General features: G+C 44.2%; 1 protein-coding gene across 2 annotated transcripts in view; it reads right to left on the bottom strand.

Annotated features, from left to right (window-relative positions):
* Positions 1–1,951: 1,951 nt before the first annotated feature.
* The window catches only part of FAM167A (family with sequence similarity 167 member A), a 74,228-nt gene continuing 66,476 nt past the window's right edge, over positions 1,952–9,703 (bottom strand). For both annotated transcript variants that reach the window (XM_029596143.1, XM_029596144.1), the window contains one exon: positions 1,952–3,316. In XM_029596143.1, the coding sequence (XP_029452003.1) occupies positions 3,053–3,316 (264 nt within the window). In that variant the 3' untranslated portion in view covers positions 1,952–3,052. The remainder of the gene's footprint in view (positions 3,317–9,703) is intronic.

Raw genomic sequence — 9,703 nt, 5'->3', positions numbered from 1 at the left:
TCGGCATAGGTCTGGGTTTGACGCTGGGGCCTCCGTGTAGCCCAAGACTCAGACCCAACAAAAGGGCCTTGGCTAAGACCTAGGCCAGGAAGCCACCCCATAAAACTTTCCGGGGCTAAGAAACTCCCCAGTCTCCACATACCGCATTTATTGGGGTTCCGTAGATGCAGCCTGCCAAGGTCCAGGCCCAATGCTGGGGCCTCACCCAGAGCCGCTTCCTGACACTAAGACTTTGGCCTAGGCCCAAATCCTTGTCCAGGCCTGATGCCAATGCCTGACCCGGAGGCCAGGTTCCATCACTGGGGCCTTTGCCTAGGCCAAGGCCCAGGCCCAATGCTAGGGCCTAACCTAGAGGCCAGGTCCAGATGATGGGGTCGTGGTGAAGCTGAGTCCCAGGCTCAAGCTCAGGCTTAGGCCCAAATCCAGGTTTCAGCCTAGATTAAGGCCTAGGCCCTGGTTCAAAGGCTAAGTTCCAGCATCGGGGCCTCAGGCTCAGGCAAGGCCCAAGTCCAGGTCCAGACCCAGGCCCAAACACCAGGCTGTGGAGCTCCTCTTTGGTCTTCTATTTTGTTAAAATGAGGTCCTTCGCATGAGGACACACAGAAGTTATTTCACTCCGGTGCCTTCCTCCTCAGCATATAGTGCCATTTTGATGTCCAGCCATTTAAAATGAATGGTCTTACATCAAAATGGCACCCTCTGTTCAGGAGGAAGGCACCACAGAAAAATTACTCCAGTGTGTCTTCAAGCAGAGAATGTCATTTTAAGAAGACAGAAGACTGACAAGGAGCTCTGTGGTCTGTTCTCCTGGTGATGGACCCGGCCTCTGGGCCAGACCCTGGTGTCGGACCTGGGCCTTGGGTGAGGCCCTGATGTTAGGACCCAGTCTCTAGGCCAGGCCCCAGCATTGGGGCTGAGCCTTGGTATTAGGACCTTGCCTCTGGTCTGGGCCTCAGTGTCAGACCTTGGCTTAGGTCTTGACTTTGGGACCCAGCCTCCAAACTGGGCCTCAGCATCAGGTCTGAGCCTAGGCCAAGGTCTTGGTGTCCTCCTGGGGCCTATGCCTACATAAGGCCAAAGCTTTAGACCTGGGCCTAGGCTTCTTTTTTGGATCCCCCCCCCCCCCCCCCAGACTGGGTGTCATACCTGAGAACTCTCCGGATTTGGCCCGGAGACTCTGGAATTCTAAAGGAATTGCCGAGTCTCCGGGCCAACATCAGAAAACTCCAGGTCCTGCTGCAGAAGCAGACCCTGGAAAAAAAAGTCACCGGGAGTGCGGCTGAAGGGAGATCTATTGGGGCTGCACAACCCAGAAGGAGGAGGATTGTGGGCCCCATGAGGGAAGGAAGAGACATGTCGAGCCATATGCGTGAGGAGAAGGAGCATGGGCTCCATGCCAGAATGAAGATGGTCTTCAAGTGAACACATGCAGAACAAGGAGCATTTCCCCTCCCTCCACCCCTGAAAAAGGAAGAGATCCATTGCCCATGTAGCTGCAAGGAGGAGGTGTGTAGGAAAAATGAGGAGCTATATTGGGCCCATGCAAGGGAAGTTGCTTGAAGGAGATCTGTCCAGCCTGGAAGAGGAGGCTGCTGTCATTGGTAGGTTTGGGGTGAGGACTGTGTGTGGAAGAAGAAGAGAAGTGAATGTGCATGTGTGTGTGTGAGAGCGCATGTATGCATATGATAGAGGGAGAGAAGTGTGTGTGTGTTTGTGTGTGAAAATGGGAGAGCAGTGAGTACATGTGTGTGAGTGAGTGTGTGAGTGCATGTGTGTGTGTGGAAAAGGAAGAGAAGTGAGTATGCATGTGTGTGAGTGCATATGTATGATAGCGGGACAGAAGTGTGTGTGTATGTGAGAAAGTGCATGTATGTGTGTGAGTGAACATGTGAGAGTGCTAGTTTGAGAAAGTTTGTGTGCATGCTGCTACTGCACACCCCCCCTCCCCCCCCACTCGCCGACAATCTCAGGGTGATAGGAAATCAAAAGTTCCCAGGTATGGTAAGTGTGGGTCAGAGAGGATCCTAGACCCAGCAGTTTTTTGGGGGGTGAGAGGGATGAGCTGCAGGGGAGCTTCAGGAAACTCTGTTTTGTTTTGTTTTCTATCCATGTTTTTAAAATGTTTATTTCATTTTTATAAACTATAGAAAATGTAATAAACATTAAACAAAACTAAATTCATAGGAATTCCCCCTTCTCCGCCAAAAAGCAAAACACATTTTTTCCCTGCACATCCTGTTGAGATCTCTATAAAATGTATTGCCCTTTTCATAGAGCGTGACTCAGGCTATATGCTTTCAAGATAAGTTACTGTGAAAGGCTGGTAGTGCGAGCCCTCTAGATCCATACTGCAGCTGAAATTAAACATCAAGATAGGCTGAAATCCAGCTAGTAGAGCTTGGACAACACTGCTTAAAGGTTTTTTTTTTTTTGTAGAAAAATACTATCTTATACCATAATTGCCTCATTCTATTTTCTATCTCGAACACTAGAAATCTTCACGTACATGTCCTTTGTTCATTTCTATTGTAGATATGATCATAATTTTTCTTATTTATGTGTGTGTGTCACTTGTAAGAGACAAGGGGTGTTTAGATCCCAGATGCACAAAGAGGATTTAAATCCTCTTTGCTTATGCTGCATGACTATGTTGCTAACTCTGTGCGATTTCTGAATGGATGGCACGGATGACCAAATCCATTTTACTTAAGGCTGATGGCATCCCTCCCCATTTACACTACCTGCTTGACATCTGCCAGAACCCTTTGAAGCATGCATGCTTTATTTGCATTGTTCAAGTCTTTATAGAATGCAGACTAGTTAAAGACCAGATTATCCAATTTCAGCATGGACATGGTCTCTATGGTAGGCTTCTTCTTCCTTTTCCTCTTCAGGCACCATTAATTCATAACAGCACTGGTCCAAGTTGCACTGGCTGGATGTAACACTTTGCATTTGCTCCATTTCATTACCTCTTGAGGTTTTATGCAGTCTTTAGCATGACATAGCTCTCCTTTTTGTCCCCCATCTCTGCCCCTGAAGTTTCTTGCTGTTAACAGAGAGAAAACCTTCGGGAGTTGATATTCATTTTGGTGACTCCGATGAGTTTAAGGGGAGTGGAAAGACTGAACGATGTCATCAAAGGGAAGTCACAGAGTAAGTCGGACAACTCGTCTCTTTCCTCCAGCTCATAAGTAGCGTCGTTCAGCATTCGCTGGTGCAGATGGCATGTCTGCTCAATCTTGAGCTTGTTGATGTCACTGCGTAGGCGCATTAGCTGTCTTGCTAGTTGCTGGTCTTGAAGTCGCATTTCTGTCTGAATTACAGGAAGAAAAGTAAATGAGTTGTGCCTATTATTACCATCATTCTGTATTTCTATAAAGCTAGTTTTATACATTAGCATTTACAGAGGTAGAACAAGTAACATACCAAAGGAAATTTGAAAATAAGTAAATAAATGAATAATAAGACACGGGATAAAAATGTTGGCAGAGAAAGACCACAAGACCAATCCAGTCTGCCCATATCCATCTCTTGTCCCACTTATCTCAGACGCTAATCAATCACTGGTATTTTCACATAACTGTTAGTTGTTAGAGTGATAAATGCAGTGACACAAGAAGATCAGAATGGAAGAAACAAGAGGAGGAATCTTTGCCCTGAAGAAACTACAGTCTAAGAAAATGAAAAATAAGATGAGTTAAGATAATAGATGGCAGCAAGAGGAGTCATGCAGGAAAGGAACGAGGAAAAATGGCAGTCACAGAAACCGCCAAATCATCAAATTGAACAAAGTGCACAAAGCAGCTTATTTGGATTTGGAAAATGAACTGGTCTCTCAAACATGTCTGCTATGAACAAGTAAGGTCAAACAAGCAGACAATCATGTACTGCATCTTTTAGCAAGCATCTTGCATATATTGTAAAAAATGTATTCAGAGAGGGCTTGGCCAGGCCAGTGACTCCGTGGAGGACCTGGGTATGATTACTAGGTCAGGTCTTCTGCTCAGAATTGGTTGGTACTGTAGATGCTGAAGAGCTGGGGAGAGGGAGTCATTCCACAATAGCAACATCTAGTAGCCAGACTTAAGGCTCAAATTTGCAGGGTTCCAAAGAAGCCTTGGTGCATGGCTCCTGGCTGAGGACTGCCACTGCAATAACTGGACTAAAGTAAGTTAGAAGGTATAAAATAGGGGGAAAATGCCACAGCACTTATTAATGAAGGCTTGCCGTGCCAGATCCCAGCATTGGTTCTAATAGATCTGGAATACCAAAGGAGCAAGAAGAAACTGCCAAGCTTAAAAAAAAAGGTATCCAGAGAAATGTTTCAGGGTTCTTGGTAAAGGATCTTAAACGTCAGATGTTAGTCTTAGTTAATGCACGTGAAAAGCTTTATGGAATAAATGCCCCTTTTTGTTGGGGACTAGTAAACATTTATGACAGTAGTTTGCTATATATCTGAAAATTTACAATGGCTGAGTGAAAGCCTGTGAAATAGATTTGGGAAGGGGGATTGTAGAATATTAAGTGGAGCCAGCAGATATTAACCAACATTTATTACGTACACCAGCACCCATCAGCATCTGCCCAGCCACAGAAGATAAAAGATAGGAACAAGAATCAAGAGAACAGAGCATGAACACTCCCTATAAAACCAGAGTGCCTCCTGCCACGTTCTTCAACAGGGCTCTAGGAAGAGAGGGCAGGAGAAGAAATGCTGGGTAAAATCATTTGTAAACTAATTTTCTGAAACGGTTTCAGGTTTCCAGGCTTCAGAATAATGCTGTTCATGCTTCTTTGTTTCTGTTCCAGTGTTGTGGCAATGACAGAGGAAGCCTGCAGGATGGGACTACGACAGCACGGTCACCACAGTGAAAGGGTGAAAACTCTGAGTTATTTTATCAATTTTTTTTTTTTCAAAAAGAATGACTTCAAAATAATTTAACTGGGCTCTACTCTCATTTCTCACATATATCATGGAATGTGGAGAGAACAAAATCTAACATCTGTTCAGATGCATCCACAAAAATAAGAACATGCCATACTGGGTCAGACCAAGGGTCCATCAAGCCCAGCATCCTGTTTCCAACAGTGGCCAATCCAGGCCATAAGAACCTGGCAAGTACCCAAAAACTAAGACTATCCCATGTTACCATTGCTAGTAATAGCAGTGGCTATTTTCTAAGTCAATTTAATTAATAGAAGGTAATGGACTTCTCCTCCAAGAACTTATTCAATCCTTTTTTAAACACAGCACTAACCACATCCTCTGGCAACAAATTCCAGAGTTTAATTGTGCGTTGAGTAAAAAAGAACTTTCTCTGATTAGTTTTAAATGTGCCACATGCTAACTTCATGGAGTACCCCCTAGTCTTTCTATTATCTGAAAGAGTAAATAACTGATTCACATCTACCTGTTCTAGACCTCTCATGATTTTAAACACCTCTATCATATCCCCCTCAGCCGTCTCTTCTCCAAGCTGAAAAGTCCTAACCTCTTTAGTCTTTCCTCATAGGGGAGCTGTTCCATTCCCCTTATCATTTTGGTAGCCCTTCTCTGTACCTTCTCCATCGCAATTATATCTTTTTTGAGATGCGGTGACCAGAATTGTACACAGTATTCAAGGTGCGGTCTCACCATGGAGCAATATAGAATGTTGGGAATTAATTCCCAACATTCTGTTTGCTTTTTTGACTGCTGCAGCACACTTAACTGACGATTTCAATGTGTTATCCACTATGACACCTAGATCTCTCTAGAATCTTCTCAATTTGTATAAGGACCTGAGATCACCCTGTTTGTTTCCATGATATCATGGCATCTACATGCAGGATTTTTCCTGCAGTTACTGGCTTCCTGTTGCCCTCTTTTGACACACAAAATCTAAGCAATTAGCAAGAGGTATTATTTTCGATTAGTAACATATGTCAATGAGTTCAATGTTAACAATTACTACTTTTCTCATGAGCAGCTCTTCCTGTCATGCAACCCCATCCTACTTAACACTGAGTGCCAAAAATGGATTTTATCAGGCACACCAAGATACTGAAATAATCTACTTTAATTAGTGAGAACATATATTCTAAACCAACATATATTCTAAACCAACCCTATTGGAACTTCAGGGACGAAGAAAATAAAATATATTTGTGCCAGGCTGCAGGCTAGGAGGAGGAAGTGGCTTAGTGGTTAGAGCAGCAGATTATAAACCAGCAGGCCGATTCAGTAAACTCCGCGGGAGAGCTGGCGCTCTGAGGTGAGCACCTGCTCTCCCGACGAGTGCCCAGGCAGCTCTCCTGGATGCGTGATTCAAATTATTATTTGATATAAATTAATATTTAAATCAGGGCCCGCACTAATAAGGAGGCGCTAGGGATACTAGCGCATCCCTAGCGCCTCCTTATTAGCGGAAGGGGTGGCTGTCAGCGGGTCTGACAAACGACGCTTAATTTTACCGGCATCGTTGTCAAACCCGCTGTCAGCCACGGGTCTGGAAAACGGATGCCGGCAAAATTGAGCATCCATTTTCCAACCGGCGGGCCGTGGGCACATTTTTTTTTTTAAGAAGCTTTTTATTTTTTATTTTTGGGGTCTCTGCCTTACTATCACTATGATATTAAGTCGGAGGGTGTACAGAAAAGCAGTTTTTTCTGCTTTTCTGTACCCATTTTACTTTCTGTATTTTGGGTGACTAACTAATAGGCTCATCAACATGCATTTGCATGTGATGAGCACTATTAGTTTCGGCGGGGGGGGGGGGGGGGGGGGGTTGGCCGCGCATTTTCCACGCGCTATTACCCCTTTCAGTATAAGGGGTAATAACGCGTCAAAAACACGCAGCCAAATGGGGGCTAAAGGGTGCGCCCGGGCAAGCGCACCATTCTGTGTCAGCCTGCAGGAAAGCCAGCATTCAATTCCTATAATACTTATGTCATGATGTAAACTATTGTGATCTTGTCTTGGAACGATGGTATATAAAATGGCCAAATAAATACTTCTCTTATTGACACTCCTGGTGACCTCAGTTATCTCTTGTTGCCTCAGATACCCACTTTGATTCTAAAGTCTTTGGAGAAGGAGCTTATTGTATCTGAATACTGATCAGCCTTATACAGTGCTGTATAAGTCCAGTAGTGCTCTAAAAATGTTAAGCATTATTGTATTAAAAAAACACTTGGTACTCTCGAGGTTTCCTGGACGGGTTTACTACAGCAATGAGCAAAAGCCATGTGTGTGATGTCGTCCTAATAAAGTGCAAGACAGATTGGATTACATAGCAATTAGTGCAAATTATCAAGCATCAGTTCCTTCTGAAATGGAAACCCAAAGTCAACTAGATTTTAATGGTATTTTCCATTTCAGAAGCACTGGTGCTCGGTATTTTGCATTAATCACTATGTGATTTCCTCTTCATTTGGAGTCAGGGGAGACCTGCTGGCATATATGACACTGGCATATTACTGACATCATCCAGCCCACTCACACTGCTAACTGCTTGTTTGTATAAAGATTGTATTCTTCCATTTTTTATTTTGTTTTTTTTTGTTTTACCCTGAAAATGGTTCCAATTAGGGGACTACTGTTTCAGTATAGGTGCTCTCATTAACTAAATTAATTGTAATTATTGTTTTGTCTGATGTATTCCATTTTTTCACTCTTTTTTAAAATTTGGTTTTCCACCTTTATCAGTATTCCTACCTCTGTCATACATAAATGTTTTAGATGTAAAAGTGGTAATCTTGTCACATGGCGCATAAATTAGCTGAAAATATGCACAGAGGGTTGCCCTCTTTGACAATCATCCCAGCCAAACAATGCACACACAGTTACACCTACAGTTTGGTGTTCTTAGTTTTACTGAGAGAATTTACAGGCATACTTTTTGGGCTTGATATTTTAAAACACTATGGGCTGGATTTTAAGAGGTACGCGCAACCCGGCACGCACAAATGTATACCCGATTTTATAACATGAGCGCGCAGCCGCATGCATGTTATAAAATCTGGGGTCGGCACGTGCAAGGGGGTGCACACTTGTGCGCCTTGCGCGCGCCAAGCCGTAGGGGAGTCCCAATGGTTTTCCCCGTTCCCTCCGTTCCCCCCCACCTTCCCCTCCCTTCCTCTACCTAACCTGCCCCCCAGCCCTACCTAAACCCCCCCCCTCACCTTTGTTTAATAAGTTGCGCCTGCCTCCAGGCAGGGGTAGGTTGCACGCTCCGGCCAAGTGCTGGCACACGATCCCCCGGCATGGCCATTGTCCTGGAGGCCTCGGTCCCGCCCCCGCCCCGCCCCTTTCAGAAAGCCCCGGGACATACGTGCGTCCCGGGGCTTTCGTTACTGAGCTGCTTTGTGTGTTAGCTGGATACACTTATACAGCTAACTTAGGCCTGGATTCATCATTCTACTGCCACCGGGAAAGGTGGTGCTATTTGGCGCTACTGGTGACAATAAGGTTACTAACCTTATCGCCGCCAGCGAAGACATCGCCGAGTCCGCCCCCTCGCTGCCCCGACTCCGCCCCCAGCATGCTATCGCACGTGATAACCCTTTGAAAATGACCCCCTAAGCCAGGATATTCAGCGGCACGGCAGCACCACTGAATATACCCAGCTATCTTAAAGTTGGCTGGATAACTGTATCTGGCTAACTTTAGGACAGCCCTGTGGCCCGAACAGAGTTACCTGGATAAGTTAGCTGGTTAATTCTGAATATCAGAGTTAGCCGGTAAACTTATCTGGCTACCTCAACTCCTCTGGGATGACCCCATTCCCTGTCCCTGAGTTATTCAGCTAAAAACTGACTGTAGCTGGATATTCAGCAGCTCCACTTAGTCGGATACATCTAACTTATCTTACTAAACTTTTTCTGAATACCAGGCTCATGGTGTATTTAGTCATAGAAACATTGATTAACTACATTTCGTTCTTGAGAATCATCTCTTAGAATGCAGGAGGAATATGTACTATATATTTCCTAAATTTCATTAACTTTTTTAACTTTTCTGCTGGATACTGCGCTATGACAAAGTCATATGGCACTGTGAATTTGCCCGTCATGTTCAGATTTCTTTTGCAAGCTGTAAACATTTCATTTTTGTGTTTTGTGATGGCAATTTTTTTTTTTTTTTTTTTTTAGTTTTCTCATGGAGCTTGCAGGCCCTCGGATGCTTTATACTGTACCCATGGGTCATACTTTATACCCGAGCTCCGGCAAGCTCGTTTTCAGGGAAGAGCTCCCCGCTGCAAATTCCTGCCGGATGCTACTGCTGCTCAAAGTAAAACACAGTCAGGGATTTGAAAAGCACAGCACAAGGAGTTTAAAACCTTTAAATCTCAGAAAAAAAATAGCACTGCAAATGTTGATGTTCATTATTTAATGTAATTTGCCAGGCCTGCAGTGACGCATGACTAAATGAAAGCATATCATGTGATTATAAATTACTGTATCTGATTTCATGTAGGTGAGAATTTTGCAGCTACCTGGAGCCTATGGTTGTCCTCCTAAATAGCAGGGTTTTTTCCCTCTCTCGACACTAGCAATAGTCTGAATTTGTGCTCTGATGAAACTGAATATTTCCACAATGCCTTAACACTGTTATGAATCATTTGTTTTTGAATCAACTCCTTTTTTTTTTTTCTTCATCACGGCAATTATATTTCAAGTAGGCCACCCTTTTAAAGTGGCCCCTTTGTGTCTGCCCTGT

Source organism: Rhinatrema bivittatum, chromosome 3 (genome assembly GCF_901001135.1).
Source record: "Rhinatrema bivittatum chromosome 3, aRhiBiv1.1, whole genome shotgun sequence".
NCBI lineage: Eukaryota > Metazoa > Chordata > Amphibia > Gymnophiona > Rhinatrematidae > Rhinatrema > Rhinatrema bivittatum.
This window is presented reverse-complemented; position numbering and strand designations above follow the sequence as displayed.